At 38.7% G+C, this 25,534-nt stretch overlaps 1 protein-coding gene across 4 annotated transcripts in view; it reads right to left on the reverse strand.

The window, feature by feature from the left end:
* The window catches only part of LOC121513342 (protein MTSS 1-like), a 66,163-nt gene that overhangs the window by 37,457 nt on the left and 3,172 nt on the right, over positions 1-25,534 (reverse strand). For all 4 annotated transcript variants that reach the window (XM_041793032.1, XM_041793030.1, XM_041793031.1 and 1 more), the window contains exon 3: positions 19,980-20,053. In XM_041793032.1, the coding sequence (XP_041648966.1) occupies positions 19,980-20,053 (74 nt within the window). The remainder of the gene's footprint in view (positions 1-19,979; positions 20,054-25,534) is intronic.

A 25,534-nucleotide genomic window follows, 5' to 3' on the forward strand; every position in this document is an offset into this window, starting at 1 on the left:
TTGATTTCCCTGACACACTGCAACATGTGCGCTTTAAGAGCTCTTTCTTTCTTGCACGGCTGATGTGTATCATACCTGTATGCCCATTAAATGTGCAATAACAAGGGTTTCAGGACAACGCAGCAGGACACCCATCCTGGACACACAGCTTATGCAAACAAGGAGTGTTTTATAGCCAAGCATTGGAATTTCTTTGATTGTAATTGTTAGCACCCTGACCTCAGCCCATATGAGCATGTGCTTCAATGTTAAGGGCCATATTGATAGAGGGGAAATCCCAAAAATAAGAGGAAAATTTGAAGGCTGCAAAAGAAAAGGTAAAAAATCACTTTAAATGACAGTGGAGTTCATGTTTTTGAGAGAAGTACAGGAGAAAAGTATGAAGGATGTCCCTACATAGAAATCCCAAGCGGGCAGGCACTCTCCAGGCAAATCTGAATGCTAATTTATGATAACTGGCTTGCTGTAGTCTCACACTGCTATGTCATAACTGTACATGTTGGCTTCAGCAGCAGATTAGAATAAAAATGTAGGTCATGTAGGACTTTTATCCCCCCCTTCCCCTTTATTCTACCATAGTCCTTTGATTTTTTTCTTTTAAACTGCTTTCTGTCTGATCTAGTTCTCTATCTTAGCCCCAGATCTTTCCATGCTCTGCTAAGTATTGTCACTTTTTCTGAACAGGCTTAGTCTTCTGCTCCTGCCGCTCGTCTCTGATGTCTCTGTGAATGTAGCACCATAGTGTTAACACAGTGCCTCAGTTAATCCGGTCAGTTAGCAGTCAGCCAGTTCAGTAAGCGGTCAAAGTCAAGACAAAAATATATGCGCAAAGAAGAGTCCCATGGGAAAGTGCATGACGGAAGAAAAGCTTTTTGGGAACCTTTGCAGGGGCCATCTCTGTATACTAATGCTGAGATGTGTTTCACAGAGCTGCAATGAAAAAGACTTTAGACTTGATTATCAAGAAAAGAATAACAACATATACAATAGTAAAGAAAGGTGTACATGTCTCACATATCTTAATGTTTTCATTTACACTTGATGACTGATAGCTCTTTAGATCTGATCTGCATCATCTCAACATGTGTTTAATGATAGACACCATTCCCCGTTCTATTACCTGTATTAAGGTGTCTTATGGTGTGTAGACAAAGCTCAACATAGCCATAACTTTACTCCAACCAACTAACCAATAGGAGCCCCAAAAGAGAGGAATTAAGCAAATCATAAGACAACCAAAGAGAGAGAGAGACTGAGAGAGATACTAGATTACCCTAGAGCCCACTCTAGCTCTTTCAGGACTCTTGTGCCCCACTTTCCCCCTAATCTCCCTTTCTGGTCTGACATACATTCCACAGACAGATAGACTGAAAGGATTTATTCGGACCTCAACTCATAGACTAAATTCAGTGCTTTTACACCGAGTACCATCCTTGTTAGTGGGATTGAGAGCTGGGGCTATGTCCATTTGAAACCCCTTCAAACAATGTTTTTGCTGAATTTATACCAAGCATCCTAACAGGATAAGAGCACTTTATACAGTATTTAGAAATGGGATTTAGTGGCAGAAATATTAACATCGTGCTTTCAACAAATATGTTGGATAGAAAGAGGCACATCTTGGTCAAAAGGATAAAGCAGCATAAGATAACAGTATGGTAAGAACGTGCAGAAAGTCTGGTGTCGCTGTCAGTCATTTACTTTGAAGAGGACAGAGGGTCATACTCAATGCAATAACAACAACAACACATGAGCATGAGGTCTGAGTCACTTTTGTCTGTCAACGCCGCAGTCAAAGTCACTTATATGACTCCCACATTCAGCTTTAATCAACATTTTATGATTTCTCAAACTATGAACACTACAGATACTCCAGTCAGCTTTAAGATATTTATTACTACAGTAAAATGTTATACAGTAGAACTAAATCAGCAATCAAAAACTTTGTCACAACATGAATGTGTAAATCCTACAAAGAAAAGCAGGTAATTCAAGTAAGAAGAGTGGAGAAGATTTATTAAAAAACACACAGAGTTAAAATCCTGTGCACACATGCCCATGAAAAAGGCCGGGAGACGGGTTTAGTTAGTCAAAACTGTCAAAAGAGGCTTATGCAAGAGATTAACTTGGAAGCCACTGTACATTTTTGTAGATATTTGAACAGAAGCAATGATGCTAGTTTGGTCTGGGTGGGTGTGCATCAGAAACAGCAGTCCTTTGTATAAGCACAGGGGCAATTTGTGAAAGGATTCATCCAAGAATGAATGTATCTAACATTTATTAGATATGCATTTGATTCAGTCACTGTTCTTCATATACAAAAATGGTACAAAAGTTACTGGTGATAGCTGGGGTGTATGTGTATGAAAGCATGAAAGGAAAGAGGACGATATAAAGGTTGTGTCATTCAAAAAGGGGAGCGTGTCAATATTTGTCTATCAAACAGTAAAGGTTAAGTACATAAGCCTGGTGTACCTTTCTATTACATCAGGAGGCCCAAACATAGCCTAGAAATAAAGTGATTGGAATATGCATTAAAACTACGCTTTAACAACTGCCTTATCATTTTTAGATCGTCAGTGCTGCAAAAAAGTATTGCCCCCTCCCTGATTACTTTTTTTCTTCTTTTTTTGCATATTCAACACACTTGAACATTTAAGATCTTCAAAAAAATAAAACCTGTCAATATAACTTTTTTGACAAAGTAAAGTAGGCTAAAAGATCTCAAAAAGTAACACATCATGCCATGATCAAAAGACATTCAAGAACAGATGAGAAACAAGGTCATCGACATTTATTTATCATTCTGGGTAGGGTTACAAAGCCATTTCTAAGGTTTTGGGACTCCAGTGTACCACTGCTGCGAGCCATTATGCACAAATGGAGAAAACTTGGAACAGTGGTGAACCTTCCCAGGACTAGCCAGTCTGACAAAATTTCTCCAAGAGTACATTGACAACTCATCCAGGAGGTCACAAAAACCCCATAAAGACCTCTAAAGACCTGCAGGCCCCACTTGACTAGGTTAAGGTCAATGTTCACGATTCAACCATAAGAAAAACACTGTGAAAATATGATATATGGGAGAGTTTCAGGGCAAAAACCACTGTTGACCAAAAAGAACACAATGGCTCGTCTCACATTTTCCAAAAAGTATCTTTATGATCCCCAAGACTTTTGGAAAAATATTGTGTGGACTGACAAGACAAAAGTTTAACTTTGTGGAAGGTGTACATCTGGCATAAAACTAACACAGCATTTCACAAAGAGAATACAATATCAGCAGTCAAACATGGTGGTGGTAGTGTGATGTCTGAGCTGCTTTGCTGACCTGGATGATTCGCCATAAATTATTAAAGAACCATGAGTTCTGCTCTCTAATGAAAAGTTCTGAAGGACAATGTCCAGCCAGCACCTCAAGTGCATTTGGGTTATGCAGCAGAACAATGATCCAAAACACACCAGCAGGTCTACCTGAATGGCTCGAGAAAAAAAAAATACAGCAAATACTTTTTCGCAGCACAGTATATGACTGCAAAGATGTCAGTCAACATGCAACTGACAATATCTCTGCAAGGCATTAAAAAATCTGCAGCGTTTGGCTTCTCACCTCCTGCACTTACTATTCGAGTGTGCCTGTGACCTCTACTTCCCCTACAGGGAGGGAGTCTGAGAGGCCTTTAGTCCTGGAGATACTGGTGATAATTCAAACCAGGCCGACATGAGAGAGACTGAACTGTTTGTCAGTACAGCACAACACTGCCTTGTTTGCAATAATGACCACCAGATTACATCGACCGCGTATGCGCCTGAGCCTCTGCATGCTTACACACATGGTTGTGTATTTGTAAGGACTCCCTATCCTGTCAAACAGTTAGTGAGGGGCCATTCACCAACCCAAAGTCACCCCACTGCCACCCGTTCGCCCACGCACTAACACACACATACAAACCCTCCATACAAACACATCATTCATTCAGGGTGTTTTATGAAGTGTCTCTGGGACGATGGGGAACAATTCAGACACTGAGAGTTCACTGAATCATGCTGCTGACTGAGCAACTTAAGGGACTTGACTTAACCATTATTTAGCTATCTATCAGCAAATACAATAGCAGTATTTTCTCACACCCAATAATAAACGCTTACTCAGATCATTAATCTAAAGGACAATGTGTGATATGCTGATTCAGCAAAGTGATCAAATAATTCTCAGAATCTTGCATTAGAGTTATGAAGATTAATCAGATGAAAAACAACACCCATTTGACATATTATATAAAGTATTTAATGAGACTGGGGAGGACTGAAAGAGATTACGCTTCCTCCAAGATCACCTTTCCGCTCATGCTACAGCAGATGGCTCACCTGCCAAATCACACAGCAATAAGCTGATGATTGTATCCTGCTGTGCTGTATACATCTGCTATTCATGCAAACATGTAGCTGTAGCCCTCTATGCTACTTAAAAGCTGGACAATCTTGGCCCATGTTTTTATTTCCTCTGTAACTTTTAATTAAAACTTCTATCTCTAACCCCTTCATTGTTCAACCTTTTTTGTCCTTGGTGGGAGTTTTAACAGAGCAGAAAGTTCCCAGTGATGCACAGAGGAGGGGGAGGGTGCTGTCACAGACCGGCTGTGTATACACCTGGCTTCGACAGCCTGGACACAGAGGAGGTAAGACTGTACAAGCAGAGGAGGGGAAGACAAGAAAAAACTAACCAAAAAATAAAGGTGAGAAACAATGAGTAGAGAAAAGTAAGGAAGAGAGAAGGCAGACAGGCACCTTACATGATTTTACAGGCTGAACAGTAATCGAATGCATTTGGAGAACGCCAACAAGATAACTTGTTGTCCTGGTAGTGTGCACATGTTACAGTTTAAATGTCAAAAAAGTTACGTTGGCAGCTATTTAAAATGCAGATTTTGTTTTTGGATTAAAATGTCTTCAGTCCTGTTTTAGTCATTTTTAACCTTTATAGTTTCAGTGACGAAAACTCAAAAAATGTTTGGCCCAGTTTTCATCAATAAAAAGTGCTTACATTTTAGCCTTTGATTTAAGTCAAAACATGTATTTTCTTTGAGCTAATTTAATCAGTCAAATTGTAAAATTAACATCAATATAAAACACTCAAATAAACAGACTATCAATGCTTTAATTGTTTTAAAATATACAGATGAAAATATTGACATATCTTTGGTGTACAGTGGAGAAATATCATTCTGAATTCATTAACATGTTAGTCTTATTTTAGTCTCCTTGATAAAAACTTCACTTACTTTTTATAAGAGTTTCAATCACCAAAGAGCTATTTTTGGTGAGTCTTAATATCTTCTTCCTCATGGGAGAAAGGTAGTCAACTAACATTTTTACTCATAGTTCAGTTGGCAAACACTGCTGTCTAAACAAAACAAAATAGATGATTTATAATTAAAGGTAAGTCACTATGTTTTTTAGGAGGAGGCCTTTGCTCTGCACACTGAGCATAGACCTATATGAACCCAAAGTGAGTCTGTGTGGGCATGGCTTCACAGAACAAAGCCAGCTGTGTTGGTTCACAGCCTAACTGCTGGGATGTGGTCTTGTGTGAAGTGTTCAGTGTTAACTTGTAAAGAGAGGAAAACCTAAAATTGGCACACACCACCACAAAATATACACTATTGAGCTCGACACTCATGCACAAATTCTTTAAATGGATTAGTAAACACATAGCTATAAGCTGCAGACAGATACAATTACACACGCACAAACAACACTAGCTTGTTGTCCTCAGCTCCCAGGGAAACACATACATTAGCAGACAGAAGAGACACATTAAGATCAATACAGTTTTAACAATCTATATTCAGTGATGAACATTTCACACCATATTTGCCGTAAATTCGGCAACATGCTCAATAAACTGGAATCGCCCCAGCTGACTAAGACAAAGTCAGAGGATCATTTGCCAGAGAAATAGGTTTTGAATTTTGCTTTGCATGCATGTCAGACGGTCCAAATCCAAAGCTCACTTGTCTAACCGGGTTTATGTTTAAACAAAGACAGAGCAAACAGCGCTAACACACAAACACCAGACTGGACACACACTGCATACACACAGAGTCAAGTGCACCGATGATTCTCTGCTCCCTTTCCAGGTCAAGCACACTCAGTGGTGTTTAGCTAACTCTGATATGTATCTAAAAAACATTTATAAATTCTCTTTTACTCTTGGAGAGTAATGTGTCCGACAGCGTTTGCTCCACACATTCTGAGATAAACACTGCACCCACTTTTTTTTTGCGTCAGTTCACTTTATTACATTTTGAAGCCCCACTCTGAAACTGCCATGTCTGTGGACAGATGTTCATATTAAAGCAGATGGTTCAGGGTAAATCTTTCCAAGACACTTCCTTGTATATATGATGTCAGTGTGTTTTATAGGGCAAACTAAATAGCAAGGCGAATGCCATGAAAGACAAAAGAGTTTGACCCATAAATTTTTAACAGAACAGGAAACCTGTCTCTAAATCATCTTGGACTATATTGTCTGTGAAATGGAGAGATAATTTATAGATTTCAATCTATATGACTGAAGCCCTACTTGTGCTCTGCATGTATTTGTGGCTGTATTCTGATTCAATCAATGTGTGAGTGTGTGTTTGACCCATTAACTGGTTTAATTGCTGGTTCCAGTGATCTGTAAGATTCCCAGGATGAGGTCAGGGTGAACAGAGGAGAACAGAGGGGGGGATTGAGAGGCACGCAGCTCGTCCGAGGATGGGATCTAGGTCTGGGCTGGACAGCCAACAGGAAATGTATACGGCCGAGCTGGTCTTGGACTGAAATTGGAAAAAGAGGACAGAGCCCTTTCAGAGAGGGCATTGAGACAGTGGGCTGGTTCAGGATCTAAAGCTGCTCTGTAACAAAAGGCCAAGCCATGAACTGAGAGAGGCAAATAGGAAAGGGACAGATTTTTTTCCCCCTGGAGCTGTATGGGGCTCTGTCCATAGCACATCACACAGAGGGTGCTTAGAGAAATGAGAAAAATATAGACAAGATTAAACTGAATACTGTTCCACGAGGGTGTCGAGTTCATTGCATTCCATTGCGAGTTTAGACAGCCAGTATGTCCATGATCATTCAGCACAAAATGTTACTTTGGTCTTGAAGCATGTCAAGTCACAGCACATCTGCATTCAGGTAGACCTGAACAGATTATCTAGAGTTACTCTGGGCTGCTAAAATGGAAAAAGACATGAGAAGCTGAGAGTCTACTTACTTCAAACACCTCAACTGATCACTCCTTTATGTGATTCCAAGTTGGCCTGGTGTGTGCTGGTTTTGCGTAATTATAAGGCCCAGTGTCACTCAGTAAAAAGGGATGAGAGTTAGGGAACAGAGGCCTCATTGAGAAACAACCAGGGCATGCATATGCCCACACCACCACACAAATACACCAACAAGTATGTGGTGCATGTGCTTTCCTGTATGTACCCACCGGCTCTAGCCCTGCACATATGACAATCAACACTCCACAGATACACACTCTTATTATTGTGTAGCGTGTTAAAAGCACAAACTCAAAGTGTACAGAAATATTCATTATCTAGGTCAGGTATGCACTTATAAATAATAACACAATATCTCCCACTTAACCTCATTGTTTACTTGGCGAACTGTCAGATTCATGTGCATGTTAATCAACTTAAATTATTACCATGCATGTTGCACATTAAGCTCAGCTATTAATCACTCTTTAACCATAAATACCATGACTAAGATGTTAAAAGAGTGATAACATGTGGGTATGTTATGCATGCCTTTACCAGTGACAGGCATAGATAACAGACAACAGTTGTGACCAGGATTAACAGAGGCACCAAGTGCATTACCAGATGACTGGAAACAGTAGAAGGTAAATTCTTTGAGACATCTGGGTTTTACAGCACCACTTGTGCTGCATACTCACTAAAAAGAGCGAAATAACATAAGCAATTTATAAAATATGCATGTAATGGTCTATTCTGAAGTTTTCTGTCTCTTTTTCTTATTATAGTGGCATTTCTTTGAACAATCTGTGCTGCACTTTCCATACAATTCAAAGGGAGGAAGACACTAATTTCTAGATTGAAAGTTATTTTCAGGATCTGAACTCATTGTCGGCACACATGGCCTCAGTGGAATTAAGCTACTCCATAAGGAGAGGCACTATTGATGTTAATGGGAGAGGTTATACAATGGGCTAAAGCAAGGCAGCGTATAGAGGTCAGAGAGATTTAGCACATCAACTATGTCAAAGCTAATGGGGAGGCATCTAGGCTGCTACACCAGTATGTTAAAACTTAGCACTACTGCACTGATATTGTTCTATTTAATACAGTTAAAGCAGAAAAAGTAATATATCACTTCAACACACACATATGTATCTCAATTTCTCAAGCTCCATCCTCTACCCCTCCATGACTGCCATGAGACCAACAATCATTAAAGCTTTATAACAGCTACAGCTCACTCAGACCCACTGGGCTGCTTCGACATACTATTAAAGCTCACATTTTGTTGACATTTTGTTTCATACAGCTAAGCCAGGTAGAAAAAGAAGACTGTGGCCGTGTCTCTGTAATGAATTCAATCAAACACAGGTGCAGTCAGGTGAGTACGACAAACACAGAGGTAATAAAGAGATGGCTTGTATAACAGCAATTACTGCCATGACATCAGGACTGCAATAATGACAGACTAGCTGGCTTTGTTCCATGCATACACAATATGTGTATATGAATATAAGACAACAGTACAATACAACAGTAAAGAGATGCATGAATTTTTATGGGTAATACAGGCATTGGGTATTTAGAACAGTTAAATATTAAAAGAATTCTCAAATTTATAATCTCTGGTATCATTCAGGAAAACCCACACAAGTTTATTGTTCATATAACAGGGCTCTTTGACATATAAGCAGAAAGTGAGGGACAACTTACAATTAAATTTTGTTGTCATGCATGCATAATTGATTATTCTTGTTCAATAAACCATGAATTACCAGACAGCTGACTAAAGGATGCAAGTAATTATCGTCTCTGATGAAAGGTTTGTACATAATAATAATCTTTTGATGTCCAAATGGATCTAACAGGCTTCTACATGCTAGCTTTGTGGCAGGTGTCCATTTCATCTCTACAGAGTTAGACGTGTCTAAACAGACTCAACACTGGAGCTGCTGACAGAGCCACTGGGATTAATACACTACACACACACTGTGTGACATACTGACATAATGCACACACACTAATACTCACTTTACATGCAGAGACAGTGTCCTGACAGCTGCTTACCAACACAAGCTCTGTTATTTTTAAAACTGTGAACACACTTTTATGCTACGGGTGCAGTGAAAAAACATTGTTTTGTGTGTAAGTTGATGTCATTTGTTTTTCTAACAAACAATGAGTAAGAGAGGGACCAGGATAGATGGGCTAGCAGTCCTTAAATTGTTTTATATACATTTTACTTAAATACATTTTAAATGTTTGCAGAAAACAGTACAAGCTCTTTTCTTCTGCCTCGAGTCATACTGTTTCTTTCCTGTGTCAGAGATTTTAGATGCTGGGATTTTAAGATGAGTAAATGAAAGACTTTAACAAGTGCTGATTATGACTAAAAACTTGTAAAACCTGCTCGTTGTGAAACTAAAGTGACTGTGAGGATGCTTAACAGACAGGGATGTAAAATCTGTCTGCATACCAGAAAGAGATTACAGTTTAGCATCTTAAAATGGGTCATAATTACAGACCTGAATATGTTCACTCCACTTGATTTTATGATTATCCTGTTGTGTTTGTGGGTAAAATTTCAAAAAGAGTAAAAATATTATTATTGCACACTGTGTGGCCTGATGTATGAAATGATGTCATACCTTGATACAACATGATTGCGATCAGCTGTTTCTCTGGGTCTGACTTGCAATAAACCAACTACTCCACCACTCTGTCACTCTTACACTTACTGAATGGAATACCAGTACAGTAGCACTGGAAAACTATAAACACACAAAGACAAGCCAAAAAGACAAATACTGGCTTACAGAAACTAAGCCATGCAGAAACCTCATACACAAAGAAGGAAACTATGATGAAATCTTAATTTGATACTACACACTGAAAGAGGAGATATCTAAATAGATATAAAGAAGTGACACCTTGGGAAAACAGAAGAGATTGTTCTGCAGGCTTTTCTGTTATTTTCTCCCTTTGCTGTCTCTTACCTACCTTATAGGATTTGATTGGACAATCTAATTTTCACTAATGACCTGTGAAGTGTCAGGTTTTCAGTTGAAATAACTTAATTAAGATTTCAAAATAAAACGTGTTCCAAAGACTACAGTCTGGATTTATTTACTGATTTGTTATACAGAAAATTAGACCAGCCTTTAATGCTTGAGAAAATGTTTTCTTATTTTGCCTTTACATCTTAAAATGAGTTTTTTAAGTTTATTAAGTTTCTTGACACATTAACTCAACGAATAAAGCAGAAATCAAATTTTCCAAATAGTGACCAAACCATGACAAAGATGGCAATTTTTTTTTTCTTTTGACTACAAAAACAGTCTCCTGGACACTCAAGAAGCGTGTCGTCTGATGTCTGACCTTAATATCAGACCTAAAATATGCTTAATCATTAACATAAAAATCACATGAGTTTAAACAAATAAATAGAACAGTAATATCCATTAGGACAAACATGGTCACAGTGTTTCAACCCCAAGGTTCCCAAATGTGTTTAGCCAACAGCTCAAGGACACGCCAAATGTGATGTGTGCATGTGATGTTTTGGGGCAGGTTCAAGGTTGCAAAAGATAGAAAGGGCCAGCTAATAAACAGGAACAGAGAGCAAAAAAGGCTAGAAGAGGGAACTCAGAGAGAGAAGGATGCAAAATTTGTCTGAATGAGTGAAAAGGAGCCAGAGAGAGCGCAAAGTTTCGCGGACTGTAAAGAAAAACATGAGTCACATGGAAATATAGGTTTTCAGTGGATAAGTGCAAAGGAAAGCAAACAAAATTAATCTAATCACTTGAGGATGTAGCTTAAACACTCATTTGTTTGCATAAAACACAAACTAGAACATCTAAATTTCAATGGGCTGGAATCACAAATAAGTATTAGGAATATTTGGAAAATCTCTGTTGTTGATGTACTTAATGCTAATAACTTGTTTTCTCAACTTGATTGCACAAAGTTACTTCACAGGATTTGAGTCAAAGTAAACCTCCATTCAAATTATAAGCCAGCGTTGCACACGTTTTAAAGTTAATAGCTTGCTATTGACAGACAATGGTATGAAACCAAAATTATAAAACAAAAAATAATAGACAAAAATTGGATCCACTTTGAAAATAAAGTGAGGAAGAGCTCTGCTATCTCATATTAGATCCTTCTGCTACAACAATCAAAGCTGCAAAAAAATAAAGCCAGATAATAAATACTGAAATAAAACCCTAACAGGGATAGAAATCAGAAATTAAATGAGAAAGAAATGATACAATAGAATAAACCTAAAATACTTTCTAAGGCAACATAGGCAGAATAAAAGATTTACACAAAATGATCAGAAGAAAAGGAACAGCTTTAAAAACAAGAAGAAACCAAAAGCACTGAGGAGATGCCAAAGCAGTCCCCAGTTAACCCATCAGTGACTAGGGTGGCCATTTCCCCAGCATCAAAAAGGAGGACACTTTGCAGCACTCAGTGAAGCAAGAATTATCGCAACAAATAGGACTCTAGTGTATTCCCCACTACAATACAATTTTGTCCATGATACTGATGGTATCATGATACAGTGATTCTGAGATACTCTACTTATTGAAGAACAATTTGATGCAGGACCAACTCTGGCCAAAGTGAGGCCCTAAGCAGACTCTGATGTGAGGCCCCCCACTATCCCCCAAACATACTCACTTAACAACACTCAAAAGGATCTTAAAATAACTAAAAGATATATTACTACAATAATAACAAATACTAAGTCGTTGCAATTTAGCCCAAGTTAGTCGCATATAAAATACACAGTTCTTGGTTAGTAAAATTATCATAGATTTTAAGTAACAATAATTAATAATTCCTTGTTGCAATAATGAGGATATTTCTAATTTCCACCTGTCTAAAAAAAGTGGTCACAATGGGTTAATTATTTTAATCATAACATTAAATCCCACTTTATTAGCTATCTGTCTTATTGGGGTCTTCTCCTCAAAATAAAACTAATATAAACCAGCTGATCTTGCCCCCCTTACACCCTCTCACACTCACCCCTGCACACCTCCCCTTCTCTCACACACAGCAGCTCATCCGTTTTGCTTCTTTCTCCTCTTCTTTATGTTTCGGCTTCAGTGTAATCATCTTTTGTTAAATCAACTTAAATATACATTGTCTTTATCTATTTTCACCTGCGATCTGGTTTTTAAAACAGCTAATCTGCGCGAGGAAGTTTGACAGTCTTATCATAAATTCACAAACTAAACAATGGTAGAAGTTGATGTTTGACAAGAGAGGTTGCAGAATAACGGGTGAATTTACGTGACAGACAAGATGAGAGTTTCTGTGCAGCAAGCATCAGAAACTCAGAGAGAGGGAGAGCAAGCAGACACTGCTTGCACTTCAGTGATCATGGATGGCACCGAAAAATAGATATCTTTAGGGTTAATTTACTAATGTGTGATGGCCAGGTAAAGTTTATGTTTGGTCAACGTTGTATATACAGTGCTTAACAAATTTATTAGATCACCACCCAAAGTAAGGTTTATGCCACAGCTGCCCTAAATTAACAGCATTGGTAATTACCAAAATCATTTTTTATGTTTCTGCAATGGTTAATACACAAACATGTAGAAGCTCTCTAACCGAAATGATATTTTTTAATGCGAAAATATAATTATTATTGTTATCCATGAATTTTCAAATTTACTGATTTACAAAAAAGTGAAAAAATAGTAAAGCACATTAATATTTCTTGATTAATATGTCAAATTATAGTTATTTACTTGTAGTCCTGAACAGAAAAATGAGTTTTAGTGGTTGAATGTTATGCTTGATTCATTTCTGACTTCTCAGAGAAGCCCAGTGAGCCAGCTCAAATTTGGGTATAAAAAGGTGAATTCAGTCTGAAATCCCTCATTTGTGTTCAAAATGGTAAAATGTGGAGAGCTCACTGAAAATGAAAGAGTCCGCATTAAAGCACTTCATGATGCTGGATGGTCTCTGAGACAAATATGACAGGTGGTCTAATAAATTTGTTAAGCACTGTACATTACCTGGATCATATTTAACATACAAAAACTGGACCGCTGTGCAGAGAAAGAGAGCAATGGACAATATGCTGCGTTACATTCAGGTGCGACTCCAAAAGGAGGACAAATAAGCATCTAGCTTTGGGCTGCGGCGGACGCCGGGCGAGGCATTGAAATTCCAGACTGTCCGGCCTTAAGCCGGACACATGGACACCCTATCAGTGAAACAACAAAGAGAAGTTCGCATTTCTCACATGGAAAAAGTCCAAATCCCAACAAAACAAACCAGAGCAGGTGCTTTCAGCTAATCATGTGAATGTATGAGGGGTGGTTGTGAATTTATTTATCTTATAATGACCACATTTGAATGTGTAGAGGTGTGCCAGCTCCTCTATAATGACCGTTTATTTGCAGTTGGGTGCCACATACTGCTCTACGACTTTTATTGTTTGTTTGAATGTTCCACCAAAGTAAGTGTAAGAGTTGTGTGTGTGCTCAATGTCAGCTAAAGTTTACAACATAATAAGACACTACAGGGAAAGAAAGTCTTTGTCTGAATTCTTAAGTCTTCCTTTCTTCTATTCAACCATTCCCCCACTTGGCATTCCAGTTATTTTATTCCATTCAACTGTAAACCTCTAAGCTGGGCTTTATCTTTCCTCTTTTCATCAATGAAAAGAAGCAAAAGCATGTCTCTGATTGAGATTTATTTCTGTAATACCTATTAAATATTTTGTTTTAATCCTTCATTGTTTTCTAAATCTTACTCTACTCCCATTGGGTGTCCTTAAGCAGGTTCATCTGATTTAAAACTAGCCAAGGATCCACAGTTTGCAGGTTTAATCTCCTCTGTCCATCTTCATGAAAACAGCTGGTTCTCATAGATCAGTTTAAACGAATCACTTATACAAATACAGAAACAAAAACCACATGCCACAGCAGATTATTTTATGAAGCTCCAGTCTCTCTCTGGACCACTTCCAGAACTCAGTCAAAGTTGTTTTCTGCAACACAATAATGAGCTCATGGGAATTTACTGATGTTTACACTGAAAAATTGTTTGGTAATGTGGTTTCACAATCAACCACAATAGATATGAATAAATTGGCAGCCAAAGAGGCTTGACTGGGTTATTTAGTTAGCACTGAAGACTATTCCTCTTTTTAAGTTGTCCTTATGGCTTAAGGTCATGAAGATTCTTTACTACAAATAAATGCCATTTAAAAAAGCTGAACTTGAAATTCAACACAGAACTCTGTCCTAATTTAAACAGAAACACAATCATGTTTCAGGTCAATATGCACAGACTTGTATATACGCCGCTTTCCATATTATTAAGCAAATAACATTTTTCTCTTATTTGAACATCTTAACAGGCCAAGTTACATGTTAACATAGGACCCTTTCTTTAATATCACCTTCACTATTCTTGCATTCATTGACCTTGTAAGTTTTTGGAGAGTTTCTGCATGAATTTCTTTGCAGGATGCCAGCTCTCCCCTCATGAATCCGGCCAAAAACATGACTCCGCCACCTCCTTGCTGACATCACAGCCTTGTTGGGACATGGTGGCCATCCACCAACCATCCACTACTCCTACATCTGGACCATCCAGGGTTGCACGGCACTCATCAGTCAACAAGACTGTTTGAAAATGAGTCTTCATGTATTTCTGGGCTCACTGCAACGGTTCCTGCTTGTGAGCATTGGATAGGGCGGCCGAATAGTAGGTTTATACACGACTTCAAGCCTCTGGAGGATCCTACACCTTGAGGTTGGTGGGACTCCAGACACACCGGCAGCTTCAAATACCTGTTTGCTGGTTTGTAATGGCATTTTAGCATCTGCTCTCTTAATCTGATGAATTTGGCAGAAACCTTCCTCATTATGCCTTTATCTGCATGAACCTGTCTGTGCTCTGACTCAGCCACAAATTTCTTCACAGTACGTTGATCACAATTAATTTCTCGTGAAATATCTAATGTTTTCATTTCTTGTCCAAGGCATTACACTATTTGACACTTTTTGGCAGCCGAGAGATCCTTTATCTTTCGCATATTGCTTGAAACATGTGGCCTGCTTAATAATGTGGAAAAGGGCATTTTGAGGTTTTTATTTTTAAAAAAATAATGATTATCATTATGAAGTTTGTTCAAAAACATTTGAATTATGCTCTAATGGCTGATGACTTGAAAAATATTCTGTCATTTGCATAAATATTTTGGAAAATAAGGGAAAAATGTCATTTGCTAACTAATGTGGAAAGCAGTGTACTAGCAAAGCTAACCATCAAATTCCTTGTTGCACGAGCATACTTGGCCAATAAAGTTGATTTTGATTTTGAGATCAGCCAAAAGTTAAATTCACAGAAGAATATTGGGATATAACTGAAATACTTGCAGGAAAAATGCGGTTCACTCCAAAGACTGGAGGTCAATGGCTTTGCTTCAACCTCTCTTTCACATGTTTTAGTAATTTAACATTTATTTGGGTCCAGAAAGAAAGAACCATCTTTAAAAGACTTTGTTTAAAAGCCTGTAAACGAAAATCAAGTTACAAGGTCTTTGACTGGCAGTCAGAAGAACTAATGTTTAAAGCAGAGTCCTGTTGTTAATACCGGATTTATTAATGGACAGAGAACATTTTGGCATAGTTCATTTATAAAACATGAGTGAGAAAAACATGTCTTGTTCTGTCTGTTCATGTCTTGTTGTTCTACCTTTACCTTGATTTCTTGTTGGAGTCAACACAAGATGCACCAGCCGTAGAATGGACACTAAAAGCAATATGAAACATCTGACAAAGCAAAACAGAAAACACCAAAATGTAGTCCAAGGTTCATGAAAGGTTTCTGTTAATGTCCTGCTTCAGTGATAACACTGATAAAAGCATTACAGAGCGTCTTTCATCTAAACACCAATAAACATAAGCACTACCACATATCAAAGCCTGCTGAGTCCACTGATCAACCCTTGATTTTTTTATGAGCTACAATCACAGCCAATAACTGAAGGCTATACATTACTTTAAAAGGCGGCCGAAACTCTTGTTCTCCTGATTACAAGACTAAGCCTTCTGTATGTGAAATTTCATTTTTTATGTAACAATAGGGGCAAGAAGATGGAGGGTAAAAGAAAGGGTGTCATCATATTTTTGTGGCCATAGCACCCACTTGGCCTTGTGTGATGTGCAAACAGAAAAGTGGCCTGTCCGTCAGACTGCACTTTATCTGATCTAGTCACAAAACCATGCAGATGTTCTTTAACATCAAAGCTACTGTAGCAGACACCCACACACAGAGACTTGCACAGAAACACACAGGCTGGGTGATAAAGTACACTGCTCCATTGCTATGTAGACGAACAATACAGTAAGCTGATATCTTGCCTGAGTAGAAATATCACTACCCCAGGCACTTTTACAGAGCCATTACATGTGCATAACAACTCTTTCATAGTTTAAGATTCCAAAACAGCACTTTGTTTTGGTGACAAATGTGTCTTTGGCTTTGGTGGCCTAGAGATATAGTCTCTGATTCCTAATTTACCAGAGTTAATCTGGATAAATATAGCTTATACCCTTGAAGAATCTAAACTTTCTATCCTTTTTATTTGCCAGGCTCCTTAATGAGCTCATGCATCAATACTTCAGAAGTGATTGCAGATAGAATCTAAAGCATGACATATTGATTTAATACAGCTGTTACTCCCACTTTAACATTTTCTGACCATCAGGGCATCCATCACCCTTGTCTTTAGTGCTCTAAGCATTGAGTCTCAAAGCCCTATAATAAAGAGTTCTGAAAAGTATCTGCAGTCAGAAGACCAACGGGTTGACAGGTGGCGAATGCCCTAATGCATAAATCTGGTGTATTTGCAGAGAGAGAAAAGTATCTGATTTTTTCAAGGTTCTACTACAACAATTACAACTAATCTGTATTCTCTCCATAAATATGAGCTCCTGCAAGGATTAAACAGGGTGGAATGGGGCACTCGTGTGGCTAAGTGGGTAGAGCAGGTGCCCATTTACAGACGCTGTAATCCTCAGCGCACTGGTTGCGGGACCAATTCCTGGTCCTGCGCTCTCTGGTGCATTTCTTCCCCCCAACACTCTTTCCATATATTTTCTATCCCGCTACAGCCATCCTATCTAAATAAAGGCAAAAAAAACACAATAATAATCTTTAAAACTGAGTAGAATGGTGTTTAATGTTACACTTAGTCTACATGAATGATTTCATGATAACGAATAGCACATCTAAGAAAATATAAAGAGGAGGATATCAAAACACATCACAATTATCAACAATTTGTTGTTAAGCATTTGTCCTGTACATATGTCAGTCTGCACATTAAAAGCCCATCTTTTTGAAACGCAGATGGTCGAGTGGTTTAAGGCGCTACACATGTACGTGGGCGGCCCAGGTTCGAAATCCAGCTTGTGGCCCTTTGCCCCATGTCTCTCCCCACTCTCTTCCCTGTTTCCAAGTCTATCCACTGTCCTTGCTCTATCAAATAAAGGCATGAAAAGGCCCAGAAATCTTTAAAAAAAAGCCCATCTTTCACCTGACACAACTGTCTGAGGATTTTGGGACCCATTCATCTCAAAAATCAATGGCTTTATTCATTGTAATGTGTCATAGCACACAACAAGGTCACGTCTGGGATGGCAAATGACCTCCCAACCAAGGTTATCATAGCTAACTAAAAGTAAAATTAAAAAATGATCTTAGTTACGTGAAACTAAATAAAAACCAAGCTCTACCAAAAAATGAAAAACTAACTAAAACTGTATAGTGCACTTACAAAAGTAACTAAAATAGAACAACAATAGAGACAAAATATCCTTAATTCTTGTCTTTGACACAACCACATCAACTGGCACCTACACCTAAGCCTGAGGAGTTTAAAATTGCCTGAATTGATTGGTTTAGACTTCATATAGTGGTGGTTTTATGTCTGCAGCTGTACTCAAACATCATCTTTAAACAAATTAAATAAGTGAGGAGAAGCCTGTTTGAAAATGATTTTAAAAATGTATGATGTTCACTTAGCCCTGACATCTATCCCAAAAAACTAAAATTAATAATAACTAAACTAAAATGAAATAAAATAGAAACTACTGAAAAATCCAAAACTAATATTACCTTGCTCCCAACACAATGTGAGACATGTTTGACCCTCTACAATTTCTTCTGTCACGTTAGTGATGTCGACTATTATGAGCACATAATGCTCTGCAAGTGCAAATGTCACAAGGTAAAGCAAAAGAAGAATGATGAAGTTGGTGCTGCTTGACAGAACTATGACTGTTGAGGTCTGTTGACGACATCCCTGCCTTTAAGATGTATTACCTAAGGACTACCACAACAGACTGTAAAAGATGATTGTTGGTGAGAAACAGAGGCATTTCAGTTGCCAAGTGAACTGCTGTAAGCATCAAGACTTGGCATACTATTCAAAATATACAGATTAACAATACAGTGCAGGACAGTTAATATTGTTTGCAGTCTTATTTTCAGGTGTCATCCCAGTTCAGCCTAGTTCCTCTTCCTTACAACATAATCTCATTCATCATGATGATTGGTCAGGTACCCCCACCTACTCCATCATGTCTGTTGGTTGAGTCACAGGATTTACTGACTAATGTGACACAGTGACCATTGTAACAAACAAAAGAACAGTGCAGTCTAACCTTAGGGTGATGAAAAGCTGAGTCCTTTAAGCACAGCTCACCAATCTCAACACTAGGTTTTACTATCTACCTTTAGGAGCATGAGCATTTATACAAGCAGACCATTATTACTGATAAATATGACATGGCCCCAGCTTTTGTCAAAATCCTATTGTGATGTCTATATGGGCAGCTTATATAATAGTATTGAATAACTCATACTTTTCACATGTTTAAGAGCCCAGGTGTGCAGTGAAACTTAAGATTCATAGTACATAAATCACACCTTGGTCATGTGATACTGTTAGCATGCAGTACACTACATAGACAGATGGGTAGAGAAGGTGATGGAAGAGTAGATGAAGGGTGAAGTGAACCCCACTCTACAACAAATATTTGCACAGTGTGAGCTGAACAGAAAGGGTAATGACGACTCCCTATACTCCCCATCTCTCTTTCTTTCCCTCCTCTACCACCCCTCTCTTCCTCTCTGCAGTGAGTGAGGTGATGAATGGTTCTGTCTGTCTCAGTTCCTATTAATAGTAAGGAGCAGGACTGGAGGTGTCAATGCAAGGGAGAGGTGTGATCTCTTACTCCCTCTCTCTCTTTCCAAACAGTGGAAGCAGACTCTAGCAGAGAGGCCAGATGTAGCAGAGGTGGAGTATACACATGTGAAGTTGGGGGAGAAGGAGGGGTATAAAGGGGGGGAAAGGGGGTAGAGGTCGAAGACAAAGCCAGCAGCAGAGCTTCAAACAGCATAGTGATGGATTTACTACCTAGACGATAAAGCAAACAAGCCACAAGTCTCCTCAGCACAGTCATCTGAAAAACTGGACTTGCACAGTGGGGCTACACAGACAGACCCACCAACACATAGGTGCCCAGACACAGACTTGTAAACAGTGGGGTCACTGATTTAACCCTGTAAGCACTGCACTAACACAGGGAGCTAACATGGAGAACAGGCTAGGTGTAAATGGCAACTTTTCAAGCATGAAAGCCTCCAAATCTGTGTGCATATACAGTATATTCCTACCTCGTGAGTTGGTAGCCAGGTCGGCCACTTTCTGAAATGCATCCAGGAAGGCAGCCACAGAACCTACAGTCGCCCTAAGAGAAAAGAAAACTCAAAATCAGTCAAAAGTTACATAACTCAGGTGGCTGATCAACTTCGCTGCAAGTGTTGGCAGGCAGAGACAAATAATCTGATGAGGAAAACAACTCTTCTTTTGCAGAGAAAAGTGGAAGAAAAAGATTTTTATCATTTGTGCAACATTTCCCGTTAATCTGAAATTTAAGTGTGTTTTTTAAGTGCTGAAGGTGTGCATAAACTTAGATGTACCCTGCTGTGTGAGATGTGTTTATGTGATCACTTGGAGACTGTCTAGCTCAGCTCAGATCAGCTCACCTAAGTCTGCCACACTTGCAGGTTGATAAAAAAAAATTTCAGTCCAGGATCTACCGATCTGCTCTTAATAGGAAAGGGTCTTGGATGAATTCATAGTTTAGACCTGCACATTCCTCACCTTTTATGGTTTACCAAGTTTTTCAAAAACATTAATCTAGCATAAGTATTTTTGAGCAGACAAACAAAATAAGTTATAAAAAAGTAGTGAAAGTTTGCACTAAGATAACTTTAACTTATCTTCTGCTGTTAAATGCATAATTTTGCTGCCTTACTAACAAGTTACTTTTCCTGCAACTGGCTGCTTCAACAGGTCTCTTATGATAAAGATCATAAGAGATCACAGGTATGGAGATGAAAGACTCTGCTCACGTGCAAGTATGTGATATCTGAGTTCCTCACAAAAGACAAGACCAACTAATGGTCAGGCATGCTAAAAAAGAAAGATCATCAGGGTAATTTTCCATAGCACATTCAGCCACAAAAGCATGTTTGTTCTAGTGGAGCTCCTTAATTTGTAGACCCTTGTTATCTTCCACTAGCAAACAGAAAACCACCATAATACAACCTGAGAGTTTCCATAAACAATCCAGGAAGGTGGCTTTCATAACTGGGCAAAACAATAGCTGACTTCAGGGAGTTGGTGACTCGTGTATGTTTATACTTTTTGTATCCAGGCACTCTAAAGCAGTGTAAGGAGGGATTCTAATGTATGAGTGATAAAGTTAAAGGAGCGGTGAGTTGATTTTACCCACCAATCAAACAGTGTTTCAGACGATTACTACATCAATAAGAGAAGAAAATCAGATAGAGAAAATGGCTTCAAAAAGGCGGTACCTCTGGTTATGCATCTTTTGAGGGTATTTTTATCCCACATCAATATGGCCATGTTACAAAAGAGAAATATTCTGTTAATAGTTTATCCTTCTTTGCCTTTTGGATGCCAGTAACAGACAGTGTTTTAAAACTACTTAGAAGAGGCTGGCTACACACAATAAAATTAAGGCCTGATTTTTTACCCTAAACCATCTATTGAGTTCAAAATATATTTCCAAATTTGTGTTCACAACATTTTGAAACGCTCTTCATTCGATTGTCTCAAGACTGTAAAAGTTGTTAGTAACTGAAACAAGTTACAGTTTACATGTCTGAAGGGACTCCCACATGCTTGGCAGCAAGGTAATACAGAACACAGCTGTTCAGCAGATAAACACGAGGCCTAAACTATACAAGGGTAAACGTTCTCCTTCATTCAAGTGAGAGCCAAGTCTTAGCATTGGTCAATGATGTGACAGCCATATTCTTTATCGCTCCAAAATCTTAATGACTAATAAGTGCTGTGTTGATACAGAGCTAACTAGAGGATCCCAGGGTGTGTCTTGCAAATGGAAAAGGAAACATACGCGGAGGCACACACAGATTCCTTTCTATTTAAAGCTTCGTGTCGGCACCAGAGCAACCTCCAACTCATATCTGCTCCCACTAATTTATACCATGAACACTTTGGTTTATGTGATATATATTCTTGCAGAAAAGTCTTGTTCAGTCAGGTTTAACTAAGAAATGCAAAACAGGTTTATGTGGGAGGTGGTTTTAGTTGAAGCCTAAGGCTTCAGCGCTAAGGTCCAATGTGCAGCAGTCTACAACCACCACAAGCATGATCCCCTGCTGTTTATTGTTCCACGCTTTAACAAGAGGGATGCCTATTAAACTTGTTTATCCATTTACTTCACTTTCAAGTCTTATCAGTACAACCATGGACAGGTCAACCTCAACAGCCAACATGAAAGGACAAAATGTATCATTTTTGCATTTCATGGAGAATTTTAACAAGGCAACATCAAGAAAAATTACATTTAAAGACTTAAATTCACTTTTCCTGCACGTTTTAACAGTAAAATAATACAATTGTCAATAAATAAACTGAAACAAAGCTGCAACTGATAATCCTGTTTCAATTACCAAGATTTTCAAGAAAATACCAGCCTTCAGGTCTACACAGTTCTCCAACAAGGACCTGACTGCAACCATTGGCTTTTAAATCTGCATATGCCCCTGTCCTGGAGTCAAGACGAATGACTTTAACATATCTATTCCCCAAGGTCTTGGCTGGGCCAATTCAAACTCCCTTCGGACACAGGCGTAGTACAGTGGTGTGCTTTTTCTGACAATGATACATTCAGCACTGCTGTCCTCATCTATTCTTAGTCGAATAGAAACTGGAATGTGACTATAGCAAATCTGAATCATAAAAGGAGGCTGTGTTTAACTTGGGTTGTTTCAGGCACATCATACCAAGCACTGTGATACTCTGATGGGGTTTCAAGAAATTATGTAAGCTTATTTATGAGTAAAAGTATTCATCTGAGTTATTATCAATCTACCAAACATTTTAGAACCCCTTTTGAATCCGAACAAGTTTTATAACCTCTAAGTTCATGGGCTGATTTGGAGTTCAGAGGTGGTCTCTGAACTTCAAACCAGAGGAAAGAGGCCTGAGTATCAGCCTTGCCCTTACACAGCTGCATCAACCATACCCCACCAAACAGACCAAACACTGACAAGTTAAAAGAAGGCCTTGATTAGAAATCAGTTAGCCTATATTCTGCACTGCCCTTCTTGAAAGCTCTGTGCTGTGCACATACATGTACATGTGTCTATATGTGTGCAATAGCTTCTCAAAACCAGAAAAAGAAGGGAAAAACACCATATTTGGTCCAGAAATGACCGAACAACCCCAACACTGTAATTGGTTGATTCCTCGTTGCTTTGTAAAGAGGGAACAGAAGGTTTAAATTACAGAGTAGCATGCCTGAGGACGTCATTACACTCACAGACATATGCCCGCTTCCACTGCTGGCTAGCCGCTTATTCAGGCCAAGGAGGGAAGGTGGGTGTGTTTGTGTTTTACTGTATGTGTATGTGTGCCCTTCTATCTAGCTCAGTCCCCAAACAGATTACAGAGGTCCTTGGGTGGGGGGGCTATGCTGTAGACGAAAGGTCTAGTTTTGCCAAATTTGTAGTGGCTGGAGACAGGCTTTAAAGTAGACAGAAAAAGCCTCATTTGTAGGTCACCATTAGCAAACCCAGATAGCACACTCTTATTAGCATTGCAGTAAGGGCAATCGTTACATGCAGCCATATGCCACAACCACTGCAGCCTGAAGCAGGGCGTAGGCCAGGCTTTTTCAAGCAACAGCTACTCATAAATGCTGAAACATGTTTTTTAATAGTTTGTTGATGAACAGCTCTCAATTTATCCTGCACTGAAGGAATTCGTCTATTTTGGGAGCATCACTGGATGCAGATGGAAGCAGCTGACAGGTCAAAGTCCAGGACAATGCTACTTTAGTCATATTTTGCAACATTTATATGCAATTCAGATATCAAATCAGTATTAGAAATGCTGCTGATGCAGTCAAAGATTAATTATTCCATTCTAATGAGCAGAGACTAGAAATTCCCAATCAGGGCTGAAAATTTTGAAAAAATAACTAAATGCAATTCAGGGTTTCCTCCAGGATTTTTTGAAACTGTGGGGGAGGGCTTTGCTCTACATGTAATCACCGGTGTGCCATGATCAATTACATGTAGAGGAAACCCTGCAATTATTTTGGTATTGTAAATGCTCCATTCTTTTGTACAAAAAAAGCTATACAAATAAAGATTGATTGATAGATTAAGCAAAGGCTGTAGTGCTCGACACACTGGATGCGGGATACATTCCCTGTCTCGGCGCATGTATTTCCCCATTCTCTCTACCCATATTTCCTGTCTCTCTACAGCTGTCCTATCAAATAAAGGCTAAATAAATAAAAAACAACTCTCTCAAAATGATCTTTAAAAAAAGAAAGAAATATGTCCACTCGACTGAGAGAAGAGTGGATTTTACCCTCATCCTCTTAATCTTAACTGCTAGCTGTAAGCAACTGTTGCCATTACCGCTAGCTTGATTTAGTTCAGGAAGTTGCAAAGCTGGGCAGATATAGTCAGCAGCAGTGGGGAGGAATTTCAAAATAAAAGCACATCTTAAAGGTGACGGTGTATGACAATGTTTTGACTTTCTAACAATCTGGTTGGATAACTGGCCAATGAATCTATACTTCGCTATGCATTGATGGATCATTATACCCCTATTAAATAAAAGCAATCAGTGTTGTTAATTCATACATGAAGTGGCTCCGTTTTAAAATTTGAAGTTTCAATTATCAAAACAGGTCAAAACACAAGTTAAATAGTTTCCTGTTAAAAGATCTGTGAAGCTTGGGGTGCCAGTTTAGCTTGGTTGATGCAACAGGTACCAGTGTACAGAGGCTACAGTCCATGCACCAGATGCAGGCTCAATCCCTGATCCTAACACTGTTTATACATGTCATCTTCTGCTCTCTCTTCCTACATTTACTGTCTTTCTATAGATTTTCTTTTAAATACAGGAAGCAAAGCTAAAACAAAAAAAAAATTATCAAAAATAATAAAAAAAAATGTATATCCTGAATGTTAGGAAAGGCTTTTAGCCAGACTGCCACTGGTGTTAGCCTAATTTTTATTATGGTTCAGATACTTTCACTGTACCTTAAGGTTCACCAGCACTATCACCAGTAGATTTGTTCTTTTCCACATAGTCCAGACACACAGATATCCCAATGCCAAGCCACCAGTCATTAGCAACATGGCCCATAGATACTAACCTGAGTGTTAGCATGGCAGGGTCACATATTTAACCCCTGAATGATGGAGAGACTTGAATAACATATCACCATTAATCAGCCTTAATACTGAGAAAATGGACAAATTGGACACTGAGTGGCCCCTGGAAAGTATTGTTAAGTCTCAGAGCCTTTATACAGCTGTCAGTCTGAGTCTATCCCAGGACACGTGGACACTTAAATGGCAAGAGAACTGCCATGCACTGTTAATCAAAGAATAATTTAGACTGCAGGACATCCATATTTACAGTACTTGCTGGACAATGAGCTTTTATTTCAGCTGTCATGGATTGTTTGTCTTCTGACACGTGGCCACTTAAAACCAACTAGGAGAGGTGCCTGGGATTGGCATCTATTGTAAGCAGAAGACTTGGAATAATTTTGGCAGGAGGTGTGCAAATTTACAGCATTAGAAATACAAATTAAATCAGGCTTAAAGAAGAATAAATGAGGAAGAAGAGCACGTAATGAACCCTGGGC

Source organism: Cheilinus undulatus, linkage group 8 (assembly GCF_018320785.1).
Source record: "Cheilinus undulatus linkage group 8, ASM1832078v1, whole genome shotgun sequence".
Taxonomy (NCBI): Eukaryota; Metazoa; Chordata; class Actinopteri; order Labriformes; family Labridae; genus Cheilinus; species Cheilinus undulatus.